This window comes from Rhineura floridana, chromosome 15 (genome assembly GCF_030035675.1).
Source record: "Rhineura floridana isolate rRhiFlo1 chromosome 15, rRhiFlo1.hap2, whole genome shotgun sequence".
NCBI lineage: Eukaryota > Metazoa > Chordata > Lepidosauria > Squamata > Rhineuridae > Rhineura > Rhineura floridana.
The window spans coordinates 25,482,346-25,507,938 of NC_084494.1; the positions used below are offsets into that span (position 1 = coordinate 25,482,346).

Below are 25,593 nucleotides of genomic sequence, written 5' to 3' on the forward strand. Positions count from 1 at the left end.
TTACGTACCATTTTGTGTCGCTGTTGTGACTCGCCAGTGGCTGATGACCTCTGTAATGGTGTGTACTACTCTACCATCAGGTAACCACAGGTCATCTGCACCATTACCATTGAAGTTTCCACAGGATCTGAATACTTTGTTGGCCAGTGCACCGCTGATGGCCAATGTCAGGTCTCCTCTGATGCTATAGAGAATCCGTACATCTGATCCATGTGTCACTGCTACCACATCTTGAGCCAGGCTCACTGATACTTCCTTTGAAGGCTGGACTGGGAGATGCACTGGGTGTCCATTAATCTATAACATGCAAACAAACAAGTCACATGGAACTTTCCTTCTTTCAATGATGCAGATGTACAGATGATAAAGGCAATACAAGGCAAACAACATTACTTCAGAAGGTGTGTTGTTGTTGGAAAACCCCTAGTCCCGTCACAGAGCTACAATTCCCAGAGTTCCCTGAGAAGAGGGACTGACTGTTAAACCACTCTGGCAATTGCAGCTTGGTGAGGAGAACAGGAGTGTCCTGAGTCTCCGAACAGCTCTCAGCAACCTACACAAACTACCTTTCCCAAGATTCTTTGGGGGAAGTCAGGACTGTTTAAAGTGGAATAACAGTGGAATAAATGTATGGTGTGAATGTGGCCTAAGTGGTCCACCAAGACCGTCAGCAGTTTTCAAGTGGTCCATGGGGGGGGCGTTATACACTAAAAGTTCATTAATTGTAGCAATCCAGGGCAGATACATACAAAAGATGACAACTAAGTAGAAAGAATTGTGTAAGGATGGGAGAGGAGTGTGTTGATTGGGAAGGAAGAAAAGTGTGTGTAGGTGGGTTGTGTTATTTTAACTGGAGTAAAGAATGGACTACAGAGAGAAGTGGATACAGAAAGGGATAGTGGCAGAGGAGATGGATGGAACATGAGTACTGTCAGCTTCCGCTCTTTGCTTCTTACCGAGACTGAGCTGTCCTGCTTCACCAGCACAATAAGCTTGTGGAAGTAGATCGTGACAGTGACCACAATGGGTGTGGCACATGTGGGACACTTCTGCAATTGCACCACCACCCGGAACCAAGATTTAGACTTAGCGTTGGTGAGTGCGGAGATCTCATAGGACCCTTCAGGGGGAACCTTTCCAGAGACCCCGTCAAAAGATGTGAAAATATGCCCCTGGGAAATGGTGCAATGGCCCTCTTGCCGAACACAGGTCCACTGGGCATTACTCAAGACACAGGCTTCTCCAGCTGCACATGGGAGTGGTGTGCACACCACCCGACCTTGGCGATGGCAGATACATTGCTCCCTGCAGTTGGCTGTGATCACTTTCACTCCAACCTGCCAATAAAAACACAGCAGGGTTAGGGGCAGTGGTGAAGCTAGATGTGGATTTTGTTTCCATATTTGATAGCATACAAGGTAGGGCGAGCTTTTATTGCACTTTCCATATGTGATAATTGTGGTGTTAGCTGAATAAGCATAAGGGACAGTAGGTGGCCCCGTGCCAGGGAGTTAGAGGTTGGGAGTAGGAAAATAAAGTCCATAATGTTTTACCATGCACAAGCAACATGGTATCCTGGCTCTCTGTTAATATCACTTGGTGTCAGAGTGGAGACTATCATGTTCCCTACTTGAATGTTCTGACAGTCTCACAAAACAAAAAGCTGCCCCAATTGCAAATCTGTTCATTTACCCCCCCCACCCAAATAATACCTTTAATCTTTCTTTTCCACCACTCTGTGAGATGGGGGTCTACCCTAAGGATTTGGGTATCTTATATGAACTTGGGTTCTTGTTTCCCCTAAACTTTGGCCCTTTTCTCTTTTGTCCTCATCTTGCCATTATTTATTTGTAAATTCTTTAAATAAATAAACAAACCACCATTCGGAAATATTATGACAGTATACAAAAAGAACCCTACAAAGCTAAAACAACAATACATGAAATCTGTCTGTAAACCCAACAATGCAACCCTGAAAAAGCCTGGTTAAATAATAATAATAAAAATCCTTAAGGAAGCTCCTGAAAGAACAAACGGTTGGTGCCATCTTAATTTCCAGGGGAAACAAATGAGTGCCACCCCCCTGAAAGCTCTGCCCTGGGTATTTGCTAAACAACATCTGGGTCACATCACACCCACAAGAGGGCTTCTAGAACTTACACAACTCCCATTTCTGTCTTTATCATGGTCCTTATTCCCATTCTTCTTTACCCATCCCTGTTTCCTTCTGCTTCCTGTTGGAGCAAAAGGAGTGGCAAAAGCCCTTCTTCTGGTGTTATTTCCCCCATGGTTCAGAAGCATTCTCACCAAGAATTATGTATGTGTGTCAGAGTTTGGAAAAGTTACTTTTCTGAACTACGACTCCCATCAGCCCCAGCCAGCAGGGCCAGTGGATTGGGCTGATGGGAGTTGAAGTTCAAAAAAGTAATTTTTCCAAGCTCTGGTGTGTGTGCAGGCATGTGCACACACACACACACACAGAGGGATATACCAGTGTCCCTTCTCAGAGATACAGCAGCCCACCATGACGAAACACATGTTATTGGGATAACATATTGGGGGGAACCTGAGAGTCCTTGTATGTTGGACAGGTCCAAATGTGTCAAAATCTTCTAAAATGAGAAAAAAGGAGGTATGCAGAAATCTTGGTGAGGAAATCCCCTTTCAATTTCAAAACATCATTTTCTGCCACTTCCACTCCTTGTCTCTATGGGGAGGAAAGGCCTGGAACTGATAGCATCTAATCTGACTCCTTCAATACAGGGATGGGGAATCTGTAGCTCTCCAGATATGGTTGGATGGCAGCTCCTGTCACCTCTCACCATCGGCTATGGTGGTTGGATCTGATGGGAGCTGGAATCCTGCAACATCCAGAGGACCACAGATGCCCTCTCCCTGCTTTGTTTCATCCACACAACTCTCTAACCTCACAGGCTCTGGTGCTTTCAGAATGCGCTTGTCACTTACTTTAAACCATGTACCCTGGTGGAAGCACCGGCATTGGCTAATAGGCACACAGTGGTATCCAGCCATAAAGTAACCCTTTTTGCACTGGCAGCCTTCAGCACAGTTGTTGGGGCACTTGGTGATTCTGGTTGCCTCTCTGCAACCAGTGGAGCAAGCCTTGACACAAACATCGTAGTGACTGTTGACAGGGCATTTCATAGCTGCAAGGAAGATTGGGGAAGATTAGGTTACTATATGAAAGAGGAACAGAAACAGGGGATAGGAACACCGGATGCTGCCTTGTACTGAGTCAGACCATTACTCCATCTAGCTTGAAGTTATCTACAATAGGGATGGGATCCATTGGCCAATGCTGTTTCAAAAGCATTCCATCGACCTAACAGGTGGTTTAAGTTTGAGTTCATTCTTTGTCTGCTATCTGCTGCTTTTACTGATCTAGTTTTTTTCCTCCCAAAAATATTGATATTAATATTGATATTTTGAAAGGAAATATTAATATTTCAAAAGGAAATATCGATGATTTAAAGGACAGGAACGCAGCTCCTCCTCCTCTATGACTGAGGCTGGTCATTTTTCACATTAGCAAGCAGAGACTGGCTGTTTTCCTTTTGGAAAGAAAAGGAGGAATGTAGCTTTCAGTGCATCCCATCCCCCACCTCCTCCTTGGCAAGGCTAGAATCCTTAATGTGTGAGAGACTCTATAGGGCTAGGCTTGCCTTTTGATCTCTGTTGTAGGCTTGGCTTGCTTCTTCCTGCTTGAAGCTTAGATTGTTTGAGTGGAGGGGGAGAGAGAGAGTGCGCGAGAAAGAAACCTGTAGTGCTGCGCCATGAGTAAAATCAATAAAAGAACAAAATATTCAAGGGAGGGAGATCTGGTGTTGGGAGAAAGCCATTGAAGTTCAGATCAAACAGGATCAGTCTGCAAAGATGGAGAATATGTAGACCATTGAAAAATCTGGTGCTAAATCTGAATTTAGCAGAATTTTTACCCATCCCTAATCTACAATGAGTGGCAGCATCTCTCTGGGGTTCAAGCAGGGAACCTTTCCCATCTCTACCTGGCGATGACTGGGAATGAACCAGGTTGTACTCTACCCTTCTCCAAATAGCTTAACATTCTCAGTATAAGGCTGCTTCTTATGTTCCATCATAGGAAAAATTAAGTGAGGCCACAGCTGAGGGTGACCACAGCCAAAAGTGAACAGAGCTTACAGCACTACAGGATTGTATATCTTTCCCTCTCTCTGCCATACTGCCCCTTCTCTCTGCCAGGCCCCAACTCTCTCTTTTACTTTCTCTGCCATCCCATCTCTCTCTCTCTCTCTTACACACACACACACACACACACACACACACACCACCCCATCCAAGGCTGCATGAAATTAGGCTGAGAGCTGCAAGTTCCCCATCTAGGGATTAGCACAAATATTGCCATAGTAATTGCCCCAGATGGGGTCAACTTAAAGCTGTCCCTTCCATCACCAAACCTGAGCTATGGGCAGACAGGATGGTAACTCCTTGGAAGTAGTGCATGGATGTATCAATAGGTTGTTAATAGATACTAGTGTGCACAGATCATGAAGAATGTGGGCAGCGGTTGTGCAGATGGGATGCCTGTGGCCTTAGGTGATGGACAGCCTCTCTCTGGAAGGCTGGCTCTGTGGGAGGACTTACGGCAGAATTTTGCTGTCCTCCAGGGCTTGATCTTAATGCCTGCAGCTTGACAGGAAGTGACGTAGCTGTGGATAACCCTGCAGAGGATAACAGGGTTTCCTCTTGCTTTGCAGAGGTCATGCACGCAGTTGTTGTAGAAGTCTGCAGGGTTGATGGTGGAATAGCAGGCACTGAAAGGCCCATACGGCTCCTGCAGTATTCCACATTGGCTATTGTGTACATAGCTGGCCTTCTGGCTCTCTTGGCATGCACCACACACTGAAGCACCACAGTCCTCTGTGCAGACTGCCGTGGGGACACCTACTTTCCAAGCAGCTGAAAAGTCTTGCACACTGGAGGCTAGGTGGCCAGTGGGCAGGAAGAGATCATCATGGGCCCTGCCATTGTAATTGCCACATAGGCCACAGGTCTGGCCCTTATAAGATTCGGGCACTCTGACGACAAGATGGTAGAGCTGGTCAAAGGAGACGAATAAGCCAAAGTCTGTCCGAATCACAATGTCATCACCGTGGTAGTACACCCACATAGCATCACTCACCAACCGGAAAGGCAAGTAGGTGGTTGCACCATCGACCTATGACAGCGGAGAATTAGTGAGATGGTGAGAATCAGACAGGCTGACAATTCAAGATGTCAGACAACCCTCCAACCAACCTCTGACAAAGGTTCCGGTTTTGCCCTCGCCTATTGGTCTGTTATCCACTTTTGTTCCTCATATATACAAACCTGGAATCAGGATATGGCATCATTGGCATTCTTGGGCACTGACCAGAGCCCCCAGTATACCAACAGCCCCCCCCACTGTGCTGACAACTGCCCCGGGGTCCTTGTCCTGGATGGCTTGGAACCACTCTTGGAGATTCCTCACAGTGCCCCTGACATAGTGTTACTCTGTGATTATAGTAGGAAATTAAGATGGCATCTCCAAGCTGCCCAACCACCGATTGTAATGCTGTTCCTGCTGCTGCCCACTGCTGGGTAAGGCTACCAGGACCCTCCTAAGAAGGATGGGCCCACCTAAGGAGTGAAGACTTTCCTTTTCTTTCAAGAAAAGACTTTCCCTTTCTCCCAGGCATTCTAACAGCATGTGCTGAGCTCTGACCCCAGGTCTTTTAACTTGCTTATCTGTGCTTCACGTTTTTAAACTTTGTATGGTTTTTTAAAATTGTCTTATTTGTTTTTAATGTTCGGTGTTTTTAATTTTTGTAACCCCCCCCCCCAGAGAGCTTTGGCTATGGGGCGGTATATAAACGTAATAAATAAATAAATAAATAAAATTGCCAAGGGCTCCCTCAAGCATAAAGCCAGCCTTGTTCAAATGTCTGTCATATAATGGTTGTCACCCACCAGCCACGCATCAATTGTAGTGTGCTCATCTGGATCACAGGAAGCTGTCTTACACTGAATCAGACCTTTGGTCCTTCTAGTTCAGTATTGTGTACACTGACTAGCAGCAGCTTCCTAGGGTTTCGCAGAGGTCTCTCTGAGCCCTACCTGGAGATGTTAGGGATTGGACCTGGCACCTTCTGTATGCAAAGCAGATGCTCTGCCACTGAACTACAGCCTATCCCCTGACTCCATCATTATTCATAGCTATGACATCTTTACACCTGTCTGGTTGCTGCCACCATTCACCTATTTATCCAACCACTCATGTTCTTTTTAGCAAGCCACCATGTTCCCTCTCTCCATCAGTCTCTGGATTCACCGAGTCTTACCAGGACAATGCCTCTCTTTTCCCGCAAGATGGAGATGGTGTTTTGATAGGCTGTGACAGAAACGACCTTTGTCACAGAGACCTTTCCCCTGGACCGCCTCTCATTCTCCACGTTGACAGAAAAGGACGGAAGGGAGCTCTTGCGTGTGCAGCTCTTAGCCAGGGTGTAGGTGCAGTTGCTCTGGAGGTCAAATGTGGTGCCATCAAAGGTGAGATAGTGTGGGTCACCAGCCACATGACATGATCCACTTTTCCTGGGGCCAAGCGAGTGGCACTTCTGGACACCATCCACCACGCGACACTCCTCATTAGGACCACAGGAGGAACGGTGGCAGTCCATGATACCACCTACTTGGCAAACACATCGCTCCTTGCAGAATCCATTGAGATAGAAAGACTCACCTGCCTTGTAGTAGAAGCCTTGGTGGACGCAGCCACATTGGGAGATGGGAACACACTGGTCACCACTCAAAACATAACCTTCGTTGCATTCACACCCCTCACGGCACTTAGCAGTGCACGCAACTGGGTTAAAGAGGCTGAGACAGGTCACAGGGCAATCACTGGCACAGACTTTATAATGGCTGTTTGTGGGGCATTCGGGTGCTGGAGAGAGACAGGAAGACATTAGTGACCTGGATGAATCCTGCTCCATCCTGTGTCTCTAAACTCAGTTATCTTGATCTCCTCACTCTTAAAAACAAGTCTTGGTCCATTGGCAGTGTAAGAAGAGATACTGATTTTCAGACATTCTCAGATATTAAAATTGCTTCAAGCAGAGAGACTTCCTGATCTTGAGTTTAGGAATAAGTGCATGGAAAAACCCTGCTGGCTCAGACCAAATGTCCATCCAGTCCAGCATCCTATTCCCACAGAGGCTGACCACATGCATGTGGGAAGCTCACAAGTAGAGCATGAACAAATTGGCTCTCCCATTATGCTCTCTCCAGCAACTGGTAAAGCCATATGTCCTCTGAAACCTGGAGGCTGCCTGTAGCTATCCTGACTAGTAGCCATCAATGACATTATTATTTATTTATTACTTACAATGTATTTATATACCACTTTTCAGCCCAAGAGAGCCAGTGTGGTGTAGTGGTTAAGGAGTTGGACTACGACCTGGGAGACCAGCGTTCGAATCCCCACACAGCCATGAAGCTCACTGGGTGACCTTGGGTCAGTCACTGCCTCTCAGCCTCAGAGTAAGGCAATGGTAAACCTCCTCTGAATACCGCTTACCAAGAAAACCCTTGAATCGACTTGAAGGCAGTCCATTTCCATTTTTTTCAGCCCAAATATAGAATCATCATCATCATCATCACCACAATCATCATTTATTACCTGCCCTGCACCCAAACGTCCAGGGCGGATTACAACAATTTTAAAATAGGACATTAAAAACAACCTAAAATCTCAAAATCTTCCATGAAATTGTCAAATCCCCATTGCAAAGCCAGCTAAGTGAGTAACTATCACCACATTTTGTGGCACTAGATTCCATGAATTGTGTGCATAAATTCTTCCTCATCTGTCCTGAATCTGCTGCCAATCAGGTTGGATGACCACAGTGTTGGGAAAGGGGAGAATAAAGTTGCTTTCTATCCACTTTATCCATCAACAATCCCAAAATTTGACCCAGGAATAAAGTGTGTGTGTATATGTGTGCATGTATGTGGTCATCATTTCTTGCCAGGAATTGGGGTATAACTTGTTGCAGGCATCTTGCCCATGAACTTACTGCAGAGATTGGCAGATCTCCACTCATAGACCTTGGCACCATATGCTTGGCAAGCTGCGGCATAGGAGGAGAGGATGTGGCAGATGGCATTCTTATTGACCTTGTTGGAGCAATAGTCAAAGACACAGTCTTTGAAGTATGACTGAGATGGCACCTTGCTGTGGCACTCTCTGAAGGGACCATGTGTGTCCAACAGGAGACCACATTCCTTGCTCGTCTTCTGTGTGCGCTCCACATTCACAAGGTCCATGCAGTCCTCCTTCTCTTTCTCAATACAGCCTGGGATGTCCCGAAACTTCCAGCTTCTGCCAAAGTCCCCTGGGCTAGTGGTCAGTGTTTGGCTATGTTGGAGCTGCATGTCATCATCTGCCTGCCCATTGAAATTGCCACACAAGCCACACACGTCACCCCTGTAGGTTCCCGGCACTGTGAGACGGATATTGTTCTTCCCATCAAACGTGATGGTTAAACCAAAATCAGTCGTGATCACAATATCCCAGCCCTGGCGGTAAAGGGTGACTTTATCATATTCAATGTTGTAGGGAAGATTGATCAACAAGCCATTCAGCTGGAAAAGAGAGAGAGAAAGTGGGGAAAAAAGAGGATGTCAGAGAGTTGGCATGAAATAGATCTTTTGTTGGGAATATAGCGGTACTGAAATTTCCAGACTCTGGGAAGACTTCTGTGGGGGAGGTGTGTGGGACCCCTATAAAGAAGCCCAGTGTAACTGAACCCTTGGAAGAAAGAAACTGTAATGGTCCCATTTCAGCTATGTCTCATGGATGTTGCATCTGAACCCGTCTGACCACATCCTGAGTCCTGCCCTGATCCTTGATTTCTCCCCTTCACCTCCTGGCCCTCAAGAGTGAAGGTGGTAGCATGACAGGTAGGATGCTCTATTGGAGGGGGACAAGGTAGCAGGCAGCGGATGATTAGGGCTCCAGCGAGTACGATGGAGGCAAGCACCTACTCATGGTGCCAGAATATGGACTGAAGGCATGCAAGGCCACCCTCTAGCTGAAGCTAAGTAGCTCTGAGTCAGATCAGTGACCGCCTGGGAACGACATGTTGTAATGTCATATTGTCTGGAGATGTGAAGAATCCAGAAATTGTCCCTTTGATGCCCTATCTGAGCCTCTTTTGGGGTTTGAAACTGCTTAATATGCTAATTATGACATATTATGTCATAGTAGAACCTAGAAGCTTGTTAGGGCTGTGAAAGAATGAATGATGCCACAGAATGTTGTAAGAAAGGAGTAGGGGCTACTGGGCAGTGCCAGACATGCAGCTGGTCACAGAGTCTCAATGGCTCTTTCATGCGGCCAAAACTGGAAAAGTAGTCAGTCATGCAGAAAACAGTAATCTCCTTTGAAGTAGATGAGGGAGTCACCTGACTCATGCAGCACCTGCTTTTCCCAAGGATGGTACATCTATAATGGATCCGCCCCTGGGAGTTGGCATAGCTCACTGGGTGTAAGAGAGACTCTACATACCAATGAGGCTGGTAGGAGTACCATTGTTAGAGATTGCGTGTACCACCATTAAGAGCCAGAAGAAGGAGGGAGTGGAACAGCCAGCAATGAATACTGTTGAGATTTAGGACGGAAGTCTCCCTCATGAGTATAATGGAGAAATATATTATTATATCTGCTCTGTAGAGTCACAATAGTGTTGCAGCATGTAGCTGCTTTGATTATTCTGCTAAGTAACGAGTAAACCTTAATTAGCACAGCTGGTGTCCATCTTTAATGCATATCTGGAATTATCTAAAAGAACAATTCCTGCCCCAGCAAACACGGAGTGTGTGCGTGTGACATAACACATGCATAAGACAAAAAAGCCCTGTTGGATCAGGCCAACCTAGTCCAGTATTCAACCGGATGCTCATGAGAAGCCCACAAGCCAAGACAGTGCTCTCCTACTTGCAATTCCCAGAAACTGGCATACTGCTTCCAGCGGTGGAAGTAGACCATAGCCATTGTGGCTAGTAACCATAGCTTTTTCCATGTATGCTGCTTTGGGTTCCATGATGGAAGAAAGATGGATAGGAATGAAAGGAAATAAACAAATAAATAAAAATGATGGGTTGTGCCTGCCTCTGTTTTGCTGTTTTTAACTTGATCAGTGGCACTTCTTACATTTTGTGAACACTTACTCCATACCTAAAAGAAGATATCATGAAAACAGAAGAACTTTAAGAGCTCTTCATCAACATATAATTGTAAATAAATTGTTGTTTTGCTCCTATACTCAATAATTAACTCCCCTGAAATAAGAATTGACTGAACGATACAAGAAATTGCATGAGATCAGATAAGAGAAGCAGAAGTTGCTATGGTACACTCACCAAGACTTTACTATGGCTGACTAGGACAGTCAAACCATAGACCTTGATCTCAAGGGCTTTGGTGGCAGAGGGATTCTTGAGTCCCTGCCTTTCATGCTGAACCAGGACTTGGAACTGAGTCATGTTTGCTCTCTTGTGACAGACTTCAGCCAGGCGATAAACACAGGTCCCATAGAAGTCGTAGCGCAACCCATCAAAGGTGATGTAATGCAATTGGCCCACGGCAGAGCAGGTTCCATAGATGGTGGGATAGCACTTTCTCAGGCCATTGACCACATGGCACCCCTCCATCTCCCCGCAATGGGACTCATGGCAAATCACTTTTCTGTCTTGCGCCTTGCATGAGCACTGCTGATGGCATTGCTGGTCACCCCAGAACTGCTCTTTCTGTGCATATAGTCGACCATGATAGACACAGCCACAGCGGTCTTTGGGAATACACCTGCCACTATCCAGCACATAGCCAGCTTTGCACTGGCAGGTCTCCATGCAGGGCAGGTGGCATTGCTTTGGAGCATCAGGGTTGGTGCAGGTGGCAGGACATGCTGAGCCACAGGGCATGTACTGGCTATAGTCAGGGCAAGACATGGCTGTAAAAGGGAAAGCAGAGGAGGTGAGCAACAGATGCTGTTCTTACACAAAGCCCCATCTTTGCTCTACAGCAAAAGTTATATAACACATCAAAGTTCTAAATCAGGGTTGGCTAATTCGTGGTCCTCCAAATATTGTTGGACTCCCAGCTCCCATCAGGCAGCATGGCCAGCTGTCAGGGACTGTGGGAATTGTAGTCCAGGAACATCTGGAGGGCTAGAATTCCCCATTCTTGTTGTAAGTCAATCAATCAATCAATCAATCAATCAATCAATCTATCTATCTATCTATCTATCTATCTATCTATCTATCTATCTATCTATCTATCTATCTATCTATCTATCTATCTATCTATCTATCTATCTATCTATCTATCTATCTATCCAGACAAAAATGTTCCCAAGAGGGTTCAGGACTACAGAACTTTGTAAGCTCTGTTGTTGTTGTTATGTGGCTTCAAGTCGATTACGACTTATGGAGACCCTATGAATCAGTGACCTCCAATAGCATCTGTCGTGAACCATCCTGCTCAGATCTTGTAATGTCAGGTCTGTGGCTTCCTTTATGGAATCAATCCATCTCTTGTTTGGCCTTCCTCTTTTTCTACTCCCTTCTGTTTTCCCCAGCATTATTGTCTGTTCTAGTGAATCATGTCTTCTCATGATGTGTCCAAAGTATGATAACCTCAGTTTCATTTTAGCTTCTATTAATAGTTCTGGTTTAATTTGTTCCAACACCCAATTATTTGCCTTTTTCGTGGTCCATGGTATCCACAAAGCTCTCCTCCAACACCACATTTCAAATGAGTTGATTTTTCTCTTATCCGCTTTTTTCACTGTCCAACTTTCACATCCATACATAGAGATTGGGAATACCATGGCCTGAATGACCCTGACTTTAGTGTTCAGTGATATATCTTTGCATTTGAGGACCTTTTCTAGTTGTCTCATAGCTCTGAGAGTCTATGAAAACCCTTTTATGATACTGTATTCTTGAAAATGTGTTTCATATGTTTATGTGATGTTTATTATTGCATTTCTTTTTACTTTGGTTGTAAATTGCTTTATGTAGTGGGGGAACATATGTAAATGTAATCAACCTAAATCTAAAAATAGTTGCCCAGACAGTTGCATAGCATTGTTACTTACAAAACATGTTGCGTTCTGTAACTTCTATAGCACCCTGCTCAAAGTGCCCATCATTGTGTTAGTAGTTCGATCCCCCCCCTCCTCTCCATGCATTCCCTGCTGTACTTACGGCAGCCGGCGTGTTTTCTCCAGGCGGATACTGCTGCCCCTTCTCTTTGACAGGCATCAGCATAAGTCTTTAATGCTCGGCACAAGATCTGTTTGTAGCCCTCAAAGGTACACAAATCAATCACACAGTCATTCAAATAGGGCTTGGGGTCAATCAAGGCATGGCAGTGTCGGAATGGGCCACCTCTATGTTTAGCAATCAGGCCACAAAAGGTCTCTGCACTGTATCTGGCCACCAGCTCCAAAGAACAGTGATAGCATTTGCCGTGGCAGCCATGACGGCATTTACTATCTCCATCTTCCACCTTCCAGTTCTTACCAAACTCCACAGGATCAGTGGCAAAGCCTCCTGAAGATGTCACAAAGTCATCATTGGGGTCCCCATTGTAGTTGCCACAGAGGCCACAGATACGGTTCCGAAAGGCTGGAGTGACCTTCACCACTAAGTAATAGTTCCAGTCATAGTAAACTTTCAGACCAAATGTTGTTTCAATAACCAGTTGGCCTCCTCGGTGGTATAAGGAGAGCTTCCCTTCATGCATGGCTATGGGCAAGCGGGAGCGTACTTGGTTGACCTGGAAGTGGCAGAGGCAGATGAAGAGTATTCACTGTTTCGAGTTAAGATTACATACACATATTGTGTTCAAATGATACAGCATCTGGAGAAAATCAGATCTGGGAAGGCAATAAAACAGTAACATGTCTAGTGAGATGAAATTTATCTTTTCCCAAACTTTTTTTTTAAGTCACAAATTTAGTTGTGATTCTGACTAATAAAATAGAGTTCTTTTCTGATCCTGTGCCTTCCAGGTGATATGAAAACATGATCTCTGACTTTAAAACAGTCCATTGAGGAAAGGATTGTAGCTCAGAGACAGAGCACTTACTTTGCATGTTAAAGGTTCCAGGTCCAATCCTTGGCATTCCGAGTTATGAAAAGGATCAAGACCTCTGTCTAAGAACCTGAAGACTCGCTCCCAGCCAAAGAAGGCAATATTAGGCTAGACGGACTTGTGTCAAGGCAGGTTCTTATGTTTCTGAGATTCAGTCAGAACCTATTGACTTAACCCCTCCCCAAGTAGTAGGTTTGGAAAAATCTGTCAATTTCTCATTTTCCCAACCTTCTGTTTCCCACATTTCTGCATCAATTTGCATTTTTTTTTAAAAAAAAGTTCTCATGAAGGTTGTCAGCATTTTAGTGTGCATTTCTCCTAATATATATGTTTTTGCAAGCAATTTCCCTCAACGTAACACATTTTTGTATGTTTTTTCATGAATATTTGTATTTTTACGCACACCTTTTTTTTTTTACACATTTTTTGGTTGGAGAGCTGCATCACAAAATCCATAGAAATGCACATTTTTGAAAGAGAGTTGCGCTTCAGTTCACACATTGTTTCAGAAACTGCAATTTGGAAGGCTCACATTGAAGCGACCACAGTCCTTCGTCATACCTAGGGAGGAGCACCTTATAAATGTTTCCCAACCCCATCAAAATGTCCTGTATGGAGTTTTGATTTGGGACGCCCAAGTACTTTCATTGAAAAGCACCCAGAGCTGATAATAACCAAATCTGGAAAATGAGGGAGTTTGTGACTGAAAAATAAAATGAGAATAGCACAATAAAAAAGGATGATTTCAGATAAGTGGATTCTGACAAATGTAGATAGCAGACAAGCCATCTGCCTCCCCACTTCCTGGGTAAACAATAATAAAAAAGTGCAATGAGCCAGCTATTCCAAATATTAGACCAAGCAGTGGAAAATAATGATTCTGATTATATCTATATCTATATATGACTCACCCGACTTTTCTGATTGTAAATTGTTTTAACTGATTTTGACATTGCATTTTTACATTGTTGTAAACTACCCTCGAACCTCATGGTGAAAGGCAGGTAAGATATTGAATGAATGAATGAAGGGATCAAGGAATGAATGAATGAATGTCATAATATCCTGTGGTCCTCCAGCTGTTATTGGACTTCACCTCCCATCAGACCCAGCTACCATGGCTGGCAGTCAGGGATGGTGGGTGCTGTAGTCCAGCAGCAGCTGGATGGTTACAGGTTTTTCATCCCTGACTTAAGCAATCACCACTTCTTTACGTGAAGAATAAAACCGCACAGAGATGGGCACTTACTCTGACCAGGCCGTATTCATACTTGACCATGGTGATGTTGGATCCATAAATGAAGATGGTGACCTGGCTGACGAAAGAGAATGGGGAGCTCTTCTGGCTCTTGGTGGAGATGTGGAAGAATGGTAGCTTGGAAGTGGGCCGGCAGGTCTTCACCACGGTGTAAGTGCAGGTACCTTGGAAATCATAGCTGTGTCCATCGAAGGTGTGGTAGTGGGGTTGACCAGAAGCCCAACAGATAGGTTGGGTGGGCAAAACAGGCACACACTTGGGTGTACCATTCACAACCTTACAGGTAGTCCTTCTTTTGCATTGAAGTGTGTGGCATGATTGCACAGCCACCGGCACACATTTGGGCCAGCCATTTATAATTTGACATACAGTTCCTCTTTGGCAATGGGTGCTTTGACAGGAGCTTGGCACAGGAACACATTGGGGGCGGCCATTCACCATCTCACAGATAGTCCCTGCACTGCAGTGGAATTTGTCACAGGAAGGTGGGATCGGCACACACTGTGGACTTCCATTAACAAGCTGACACACAGTCCCCACTTGACAATGTGTAGAAGCACAAGATGGTGCTGCTGCTGCAACACATGTTGGCCAGCCATGTGCAATCTGGCACACCATTCCCTGTGCACAGCTAGTTTTGTCACAAGAAGACAGAATGGGTACACATGTTGGTAAACCATGGATGACTTCACAACCAGTGCCTTCTTGGCAATGTGCCTTGTCACAGGAGAGTGGGATGGGAATACATCTGGGCCAGGATTCAACCGTTCTACAAACTGTTCCCTCTTGGCAACTGAATTGATCACAGGAAGGTTGGCTAGGAACACATGACGGCCAACCAGAAACCATCTGACACATAGTCCCTGTGCTGCAGCTGACATTTCCACAAGAGGACGGGATGGGAACGCATGTGGGCCAGCCAGAAACCATTTGGCACATAGCCCCTGGGATGCAGCTGAATTTTGCACAGGAAAGTGGGCTGGGAACACATGTTGGCCAACCAGAAACCATTTGACACACAGTCCCTACATTGCAGCTGACATTTCCACAAGAGGAGGGGATGGGAACACATTTGGGCCAACCATCACTGATTTCACAAATAGTCCCCTCCTTGCACTGGAATTTGTCACAGGAAGGTGTGATGGAAATACATTTCGGCTGCCCTTGGTATATCTCACACACGGTCCCTGCATCACAGGTGAACTTTTCACAAGACGATGGGACGGGCCTGGGAACACATTTGGGCCAACCACCACTGATTTCACAAACAGTTCCCTCTTTGCACTGGAATTTGTCACAGGAAGCTGTGTTGGAAATGCATTTTGGCTGCCCTTGGTATATCTCACACACAGTCCCTGCATCACAGGTGAACTTTTTACAAGACGATGGGACGGGCCTGGGAACACATTTGGGCCAACCACCACTGATTTCACAAACAGTTCCCTCTTTGCACTGGAATTTGTCACAGGAAGGTGTGATGGAAATGCATTTTGGCTGCCCTTGGTATATCTCACACACGGACCCTGCATCACAGGTGAACTTTTCACAAGACGATGGGACGGGCCTGGGAACACATTTGGGCCAACCACCACTGATTTCACAAACAGTTCCCTCTTTGCACTGGAATTTGTCACAGGAAGGTGTGATGGAAATGCATTTTGGCTGCCCTTGGTATATCTCACAAATGGTGTCTGTATCACAGGTCAACTTTTCACAAGACGATGGGACGGGACTGGGAACACATTTGGGCCAACCACCACTGATTTCACAAACAGTTCCCTCTTTGCACTGGAATTTGTCACAGGAAGGTGTGATGGAAATGCATTTTGGCTGCCCTTGGTATATCTCACACACAGTCCCTGCATCACAGGTCAACTTTTCACAAGACGATGGGACGGGCCTGGGAACACATTTGGGCCAACCACTACTGATTTCACAAATAGTTCCCTCCTTGCACTGGAATTTGTCACAGGAAGGTGTGAGGGAAATACATTTTGGCTGCCCTTGGTATATCTCACACACAGTCCCTGCATCACAGGTCAACTTTTCACAAGACGATGGGACGGGCCTGGGAACACATTTGGGCCAACCACCACTGATTTCACAAATAGTTCCCTCCTTGCACTGGAATTTGTCACAGGAAGGTGTGAGGGAAATACATTTTGGCTGCCCTTGGTATATCTCACACACAGTCCCTGCATCACAGGTCAACTTTTCACAAGACGATGGGACGGGCCTGGGAACACATTTGGGCCAACCACCACTGATTTCACAAATAGTTCCCTCCTTGCACTGGAATTTGTCACAGGAAGGTGTGAGGGAAATACATTTTGGCTGCCCTTGGTATATCTCACACATGGTCCCTGTGCTGCAGGTAAATTTTTCACAGGAGGGTTGGATGGGAATACAGGTGGGCCAGTCATCAACCATTTCACAAAGCGTTCCTTCTTTGCATTTGATTTTGGCACAAGAGGCAGGGATAGGAACACACATGGGCCAACCATCAATAAATTCACAAGTGGCCCCATCTTTGCAACCAATTTTGTCACATGTTGGTGGAATAGGAACACACTGAGGCCCACCATCAACCATTTTGCAAGTGGTCCTCTCTCCGCAATGGATTTTGTCACAGGATGGTTGGATGGGTGTGCATTTAGGCCAACCTTGGACAATTTCACAAATTGTCCCTTGTTTACAGTAGATGTTTTCACAGGAGTGAGGGACTGGAACACACTTCGGCCAACCATCAACTATTTCACAGATGGTTCCCACTTGACACTGCAGCTTGTTACAGGTGGAAGGGATGGGGTCACATTTCGGCAATCCATCAGTGATTTTGCAAGCAGTCCCCTGTGCACACTTTGTTTCCTGACACAAAGATGGCAAAGATACACACATGGGCCAACCGTGCACAACCTCACATACAGTTCCTTCTCTGCACTTATATCTTTCACAGGAAAGTGGGAAGGGTGTGCATGTTGGCTTTCCATTAATCATTTCACACATGGCTTCTTCTTTGCAAAAAAAGGATGCACAAGATGCCAGTGTATCTGGAACACATGTCGCCCAGCCATTTACAATATCACACATGGTCCCTGTTTTGCATTCAATATTCTTACAGGAGTGAGGGATGGGCACACATGTGGGCCATTTGTTCACAATTTTGCAGACTTTTCCCAGCGGGCACTGGATCCTGTCACAGGATGTTTTGGCGGGCACACACTTGGGCATGCCATCTAGAATCTCACAGATTGTTCCTTCTTTGCAATGAATCGTGTCGCAGGAAGGTGCAATGTGCAGGCAGACTGGCTTACTATTAACTAGCTTACACACGGCACCCTGTTTGCAGTGCACTTTCTCACAGGACAGTGGGACAGGTACACACCTGGGCAAGCTATCCACAGTCTTGCATTCAGTACCAGCCACACAATTTAAATTGTCACAGGATGGCCCTGGGATGCATTTAGGCCACCCATCGACGATATTACACACAGCCCCTCTCTTGCATTCAGTATGCAGACACGATGGTGGCAATTGTACACAAGTTGGGTGGCCGTCGATCATCTCGCACATGGTCCCTTTTTCACACAAAAGAACACTGCACGGTGCTGCTACTGGGACACATTTAGGCTGATCGTGAACAATCTCACAGTTGGTTCCAACTTCGCATTGGACTTTGTGGCAGGAAGGTTGGACGGGCACACACTGAGGCCAGCCATTAATGAGGTTGCACACTGTTTCTGGACTACATTGAATGTTTTGGCAGGATGCAGGTGCTGGGATACATTCAGGCCAGCTGTTAGTGATCACACAGATGGTGCCTTCCTTGCACTGAATGGCAGCACATGAGCGTGGTGCTGGCACACATTTTGGGAAGCCATCAGCTAGGTCACATATGGACCCTTCTTGACACTGGATGTGATGACAAGATGGCGGGGAAGGGATGCACCTGGGCAGGCCCTCTACTATCGCACATAGCGTTCCCTCTTGGCATTGGGTGGTATTGCAGGTCTGAGGTTCTGGGATGCATTGGGGCTGATTGTGCACAATGCTGCATACGTATCCCTTTCCACAACTCGTTCCACTGCAGGGGATGGGATGAGGGCTCAGTGAAGGCAGGGCTGCTAGAAGACACAAAGAATCACTGAGGATAAATGGAAGAGCTACCAGTACACAAATATCGTGGAAGCCCCAGAAAGTCATGAAGGAGAAGGGGAGATCATAGGCTATGAAATAATTCCCAGTTCCACAGAATCTCAAAGCCTGTCCTCTGCGTCACCAACCATCTTTGTACATCACAGATGGGGATCCCATGGCCTTCCAGATGTTGCTGGACTCCAGCTCCCATCAGCCCCAGTCAGCATGACAGATGGTCTGGGATTATGGGAGTTGGAGTCCAGCAACATTGTGTGTGTGTGTGTGTGTGTGTGTGTGTGTGTGTGTAAGGTCACCTGTTCCCTGCCCTGCTGGATATAGTAGTTGTGGACTTTTTAGTCATCACACACTGAGCTCTAGTTGTTCTGTTTGTGTGGCACTGCTCATTGCAATGCCAATGACATCTGTAGAAGTAGGGCAATTTAAAACATGACAGTGGGAGCATGCTAATTTCTCAGGAAAAATTGCACATTTTGTCTGAAATCTGAGGTTCCACAAATGCTAGAGGCTTACCCTTTTATAAAAAATGAAAGCTGGGAATCATGGTTCATCCAAAGTGGAGGGCAACTGACCATACAAAAAACTGAACCTGGGGCCTTTTCCATGCAAAGCAGATGTTCTACCGCTGCGCTATAGCCATTCTCCTTCTACTTACACTGTTTGTGCCCTTCACTCCCTTGCAAGCTGGGTGATCAGTTGGAAGTGCTGCTTGCAGAAGGTGGCCAATTCTAGTCCTGTTGCAGGATGAATGTATATATGTCTGGGTGGGTGGGATGAGCCTTTAAAAATGGGCGTACATGAGATGGACCACAGCTCAGTGGTGCAGCTCATGCTTTGCCTACAGTACGTCCAAGGTTCATGCCTTGGCATCTCCACTTACAAGGATCAAGTAGTACATGTCAGATAGGACCCTGGAGATCCACTGACAGGCACGCAGATAGTTCTGTGCTAGCTGGGCAAATGGTCTGACCTGATATAAGACAGCTATTTGCCAAATTGGCTGCTACATCAGTGTTCTTCAGCCTAGGGCCTCTAGATGTTGTTGGACTACAACTCCCATAATCCCTGAACATTGGCTCAGCTGGCTGGGGATGCTGGGCGATGTAATCAAAGAACTTCTGGGGACCCAAGGTTGAAGAACACCGTGCCACATGACATTCCTCCCAGCCTTCTGTAATTCCCTTACAAAAGCAGGCTAAACATTTCTCAGCCTCACTTTTTAATGAGGTTTAAAACTTCCTATTTTCAATCACTTTGGGGATGGATAGGTAAATGTTGCGAATCTTTACCCATTGGGCTTGCATGCTGTAGTGTGTGTGTGTGTGTGTGTGTGGGAGAGAGGGAGGGAGGGAGGGATGTCTGCTCTTTTAAATGGTACTCTTTGTTCTTCATTTATAGGGTGAACTTCTCAATCAGGTGTGGAACAGGGTTAGGAAAAACAAACTATTTCCCCCCTTGAAACCTTTTTACTCTGGACCCAATTCAAAGCCAGATTGGATCCTGTCATGCCCCCAATGATGGATGTCATCAGGAGAATGAGGAAAGGTCATTCTCCCCACCATCTTCCCCTGGTGAGACTCTGAGACTACTCCCTTTCCCATCCATCCATCTGCCATCCTGCTTGAGTTCTCTCAACTACCTGTTTAGCTTTGTGGAGGTGGTGGGGTGAGGAAGAGAGAAATGCTTCTCTCCCCCCTCACTCCCACCCCCACCCAATGACATCTGGCATGTTGCTATGAGAGTGCGCCAGGTGCCAGGAGCTCTGGGAAATGCAATTTTCCCAGCACTATCAACAAAGGTAGTACTGAGGAATCGAGATTTCCCAGCACGCTGGGGAAAACTACATTTCCCAGCATTAGTGGTCTCTTGCTTGCCCCTATAGCAGCATAACAGGTGCAAAAAGCAGGTGGGGAGTTTTTCCTCCATCACACCACCGCCAGAGCAGCCTGGAAGGTTAGTGAGTGGATGGATTAGATTAAAATTGAAAATACAGTTGAAGTTGTCCAGTGGGCACTGTTAATGCTACTGAGCCTTTTCAAGGCTAAGGTCCTTTAAAATAAAAATGCCCTTATTGGGTTTTTGTCCTTGTAATTGCTTCCTGTTCAGTTGGGACATGCTATTACTGATTTATTTCATTTCATTTCATTTAGAAAATTTCTAGACTAATTAATATTAAAAAAATTAAGCGGTGTACAACACACAATGAAACAGAAGATAAGAACATGCTATAAAATCATTAAACACATAAAAACATTTGTCAGTTCCTGCTCCCTCAGGGGAGGGAAGCTTTGATTAATTGCAAGTAAAAAAAAATAGAGCTCTTTCCACTGTAACAGGAATCAATTAAGAAGCATTTAAGAGACAATTCATCAATAAAATGAAAGCTGCACTTGATAGAAGCTGTTAGAGACAGAAGCCACAATGAGGAAGCTTCTCATTTAAGTTGCAGAGGATCTTTGCTGAATGGGGCCTCCAATTAAACATTCTAGCAGGATCTTGGCCATGCTGACTGTACATTAATTACCAAGTGGATAAATCATTTTATTTCTCTTCCAGCTGACTGAGGACAAGCAATGCCTCAGCAGTGCTAAACAGCCCTAGTGCAGAAGCAACCTTTGTTTGCTGCAACTGTTCTCAAGCTGAAAGAGACACACAAGATACCCTATAACGAAGGACTGGGCACCACTGGTCCTCCAGATGTTGTTGGACTACAACCACTGTCATTGCTCATTGGTCATGTGGTTGGGGCTGATCTGGAGGGCCACAGGTTCCCCATCCCTTCCCTATATAAATGTTTCCTCTCTGTTTACACTACATGCTTGTTTGGTGTAACATTTGTAGGGGCGAACGTATATGTACACAAGTGTACACACATAGGCTGTCATGCAATTGGGAGCTCCGATTGAGCAGAGCTCCTGATCACTGGAGATGTTTAGTTTTATTTGGTGCAGGATTCCCTTCATAGGGATACAAGGCGGGGGGTGGGGGAGGACAGATACTGTCCTGCTCCCTCTTCCATATGCAGTGCAAATGTGTGGAGAAAAACATCTCATAGGGCTATAGGAGAAGGTGGAAAGGGACATGGCAGCAATAGGGAACCTGTGGCCCTCCAGTCGTTGCTAGACTGCAACTACTACCGTCCCTACATCTGGAAGGCCACAAGTTGTCCAGCCCTGCTCTAACTGATGCTTTAGAACAGGGGTAGTTACTGTTGTGCCCTCAAGATGTTCTTGACCACAATTCCCACCATCCCTGACCATTGGCCATGCTGACTGAGGCTGGTGGGAGTTGGAGTCCAACAATATCTGGAGGACCACAAGGCTCCTCCATCCCTGGGATATAGTGACATAGGTCAAGAGGAAGAAATAGATACGGCAGCTGGGGAAGACTTTGAGATGTTGGAGAGATCAGGGGAACTTTGGATGCAGAGCATGGAACTGAAAGGATGGAAAGGAGGAAGGAAGGCAGGACTTACAATGGATGGCAAAGGCTACTGAGCCATAGCTATTGTGTGGGGCGACACCAATGCTCAGCAGACTGAAGGTAGACTTGGAGTGTTCTACAAAGTGTACTGCCTTGTGCCCACTGAAGATGAACTCAGTCCAGGAGTATGAAGTGCCCGGTATGACCTGCCAATGTGCATAGTGCAAGGGTTGCTTGTCTAAGGTAATGCTTTGGCATGTTCTGCTCTCCGCGACAATGAGCCCCAGGTTGTGGAAGCCTTCCTGACCCAAGATGCCATAGGATTTAGAATAGTCAGATACTGCAGGAACACTGGAGAGGAAAGGGTCATAGGGAACACCCTCTTTCACCCCGCCTGTGGCGTAGAAGAGCACCTGGATGCCCACATTGGCAGAGATGTACAGAGGTGCTTGAGCTCTCACTTCGAGAACGACCACCTGCCCATCTTGCAAGTGGTGCTTGGTGTGGTGGGTGCCGGCCCGGATTTGGAGCTGTGTCTCTTGGCAAGCAGTCACATAGGCCACATCATAATTTGTCTGGAAGGGCAGTGGTGCTATCAAGAAGTCTTTGCCCCATTTACGGATGGGCAACAGCTGTTCAAAGACGTGCTGGCAATTGTCGTGTGCCCAGATGCAATTGTGGCCAGACAAGAGCACTACAGGCTTGTGGGACACCACTTTGCTGCCCGAAAGGTCCTCATGGCTTTGGATCTGGACAGCCTGGTAAGCTTCGAGGAAGATGGTGAGCTTGCTTCCTGGCCCGTAGGTCACTCCTTGGAAAGTCACTTGGCACGTGACATAGATGTAGACTTGGGCAGGGTCCTGGCAGGCTATCACAGAGAACTCCTGGAAGCCCTTGGAAGGGTGCCCAGAAGGTGTCACCACATAGTGGGTATTCCCAAGTAAATACCTGGGGTAGACAATTGTGGTGGCGACAGAGTTGGGCTTGGAGCTAAGCGAAAGGACCGTGATGTCATGGGAGGCCTTGACCATGACAGCAGAGTGGAATGTTGCAGTTCCAACCATTTCGATGTTGGTTGGCAACTGTACTGGCACTGTCTCACCACGCTTGACTGCAAAGTCCCTCAGAAACTTGCTCTTGTGGACAGCGACGGTGACAGAGGTGCCATCTTTTAGGCCAGTGATAAAGAGTTTGAACTTGCCATCCTCGTAGCTTTGCTGCAATCCATTCTGCATGAAGGCAGTTATGAAGTGCTTCCCTTGGGCCCGCCCAGAAACTCTGCCTAAAGGGACAAGAGACAGATGCACTTGCTGAATTAACCCGAAGTGAAAATCAAAATGGCTCTGAAGGCTTTGATGCAGTATCAGACAGCTCATAAGAGCCAAGTTAAAGGCCCATCGTCCAGCATCCTATTCTCACAATGGCCAAGCAGATTCCGTTGGGAAGCCTGCAAGCTCTATTCTTTGATGCTTGCCAAAAAACTTTTTTTGTTTTAGAAGGCCTACTCAGGCATGTAACTTTAACTTGTTTTATAATTACTGATTTTATTTCACTTTTTTAAAAATGTGACTTGCTTTTAATGTTTGGTTTTTATTGCTATTTTAATGGCTTTTCATTGTATACAACTTAGAGGCTTTTTGTTCTAGCAAGCAACGTATGAATTTTGTTATATAAAATTAAACAACATAATAAAAATAAAGCAGGATCTGAGTGCAACACTGATTGCAGGCTGCACATGGGCCCCAAAGCTCATGACTCTAATCAACAGACTGCTGTTGGAATTGTGGGACTATCAATTTTTTTTAAGATAAGAAGTTAGGTTTCTAGCCCTCATGGTTACAGCTGATGAGTGGAGACTTCAATCTGCCGTGCCAAAAAGGTTCTCCACCTTATATGAAGTCTCCTAATAGAGCTGGTTTAAAATGATCAAGAGAGCCAGTGAGTTGTAGTGGTTAGAGTGTTGGGAGACCAGGGTTTGAATCCCCACACATCCATGAAGCTCACTGGGTGACCTTGGGCCAGTCACTGCCTCTCAGCCTCAGAGAGAGGCAATGGTAAACCCCCTCTGAATACCGCTTACCATGAAAACCCTATTCATAGGGTTACCATAAGTTGGAATCAACTTGAAGGCAGTCCATTTCCATTTTCAAAATGATCAAGCTGTTCTGAAAGGGTTTTGGTGCTATTTATTTATTGGGATTTATGTGTGGTTTTATCAATGTTTGGATCTGAGTTTGTTTGATTTTTAAAAGTATATTATGCTGTGACTTATAACGTATGGGGTTTTTTTGTTTCTAATATATTGTAAGCCTTCTAAGGGCTACACCGTAAAAGGCAGCCTAGAAATATTAAATAAATGATATGTGATGGCAGAATGCCAGCTCATCTCACACCTGCAAAGACCAGCTGCATCTACTTAAATTCTATGCAATGTTTAAAGAGGTGTATGTAAAAACAAAACCCACTTCCAGTGGGAGGGGATGGTTGCTGCTCCCTTTCCTGAGAGCTGCCATTTTGTTTTTCCAAAATGTCTCAGACACTGAGTCATCCCGGGGCATTCTGAGGGAAAATGGCAGCAATCAGTGGGGAGCTCCATTTTTTTTTAATGGCAGTGCAAGATTTACCCCTAGATTGTCCTGGAACTCCACAATATCTGGGACAGTCTAGAGAAAGAGAGAAAAAGGCAAAATGGAGAAGAGAGCTTGGAAAAGTTACTTTTTTGAACTACAACTCCCATCAGCCCAATCCAGTGGCCATGCTGGCTGGGGCTGATGGGAGTTGTAGTTCAAAAAAGTAACTTTTCCAAGCTCTGGATAAGACTATTTCTTTTTTTCCCCCTTCCCACTCCAAAATGCCTCTCAATATGTCTTCTCCCAGTTTCCTTCCATGTTCAACTTATACTTTATGCCCACTCTCTAAACTGTCAAGTTTCTTTCATCTCTCCTCCCTGGGCCTTCTACGTTCCCTTCTGCCTCCTGTAACAGCTTCCTCTCTTATCCCCTTCCTTTCCATTCCCAGTTTACAAAACAGCAGCAGCAGCAACAACAACAACTTAATAAATAAATACCTGACCTTTTATCTTACTTTCTAATTCCCTTCAACACCTCCTCTGGCGCTTTCCCCTCAGAGACACTTGTATGCATGCAAGGAGTTGCCGGTGATGGCATTGTCACAGCCAAAAGCCTATGGCACAGGACCCCAAAAGATCACATGGCAATGTGACCTCTAGTGTTACCTTATTGCATGGCAGGACCAGAATTTATGGTTTGCTCTTTGAGACATAATTTCGTGGCATGTTGCCAATAGGCAGCCTTTTTATTGCCATTCGTTTGTCCACATTCAGTAAAAAGAGAGGTCACAGATCATTTTGATGTTGTATGCCTTAAACAGAGTACACCCTTTCCAGTTTTTTTGCTGCACAATCATGAGAACTAGAGACGTGCCTCAGCTATTTAAAAATAAAACACTAGGGAAAGGTTCTGCAGATGCTTCTAGAATCTATATCTCATTATTTTAATAATACTAAGCATTTTATATAGCTGCCGGCCGCAGAATGATAAATTTTACATTTGTT

The 25,593-nt window shown here is 45.6% G+C and overlaps 1 protein-coding gene across 1 annotated transcript; it reads right to left on the bottom strand.

The window, feature by feature from the left end:
- On the bottom strand, window positions 1-24,431 carry LOC133370840 (IgGFc-binding protein-like). Its single transcript, XM_061597717.1, has 12 exons — window positions 24,413-24,431; window positions 22,072-23,301; window positions 15,422-18,565; window positions 14,433-15,217; window positions 12,292-12,865; window positions 10,444-11,033; window positions 8,097-8,664; window positions 6,360-6,964; window positions 4,642-5,215; window positions 2,968-3,167; window positions 957-1,337; window positions 1-297 (listed from the first exon to the last, which is right to left on the bottom strand). Exons 1-12 carry the CDS (start codon window positions 24,429-24,431, stop codon window positions 1-3), a joined length of 8,967 nt encoding a protein of 2,988 aa, XP_061453701.1.
- Window positions 24,432-25,593: the final 1,162 nt, after the last annotated feature.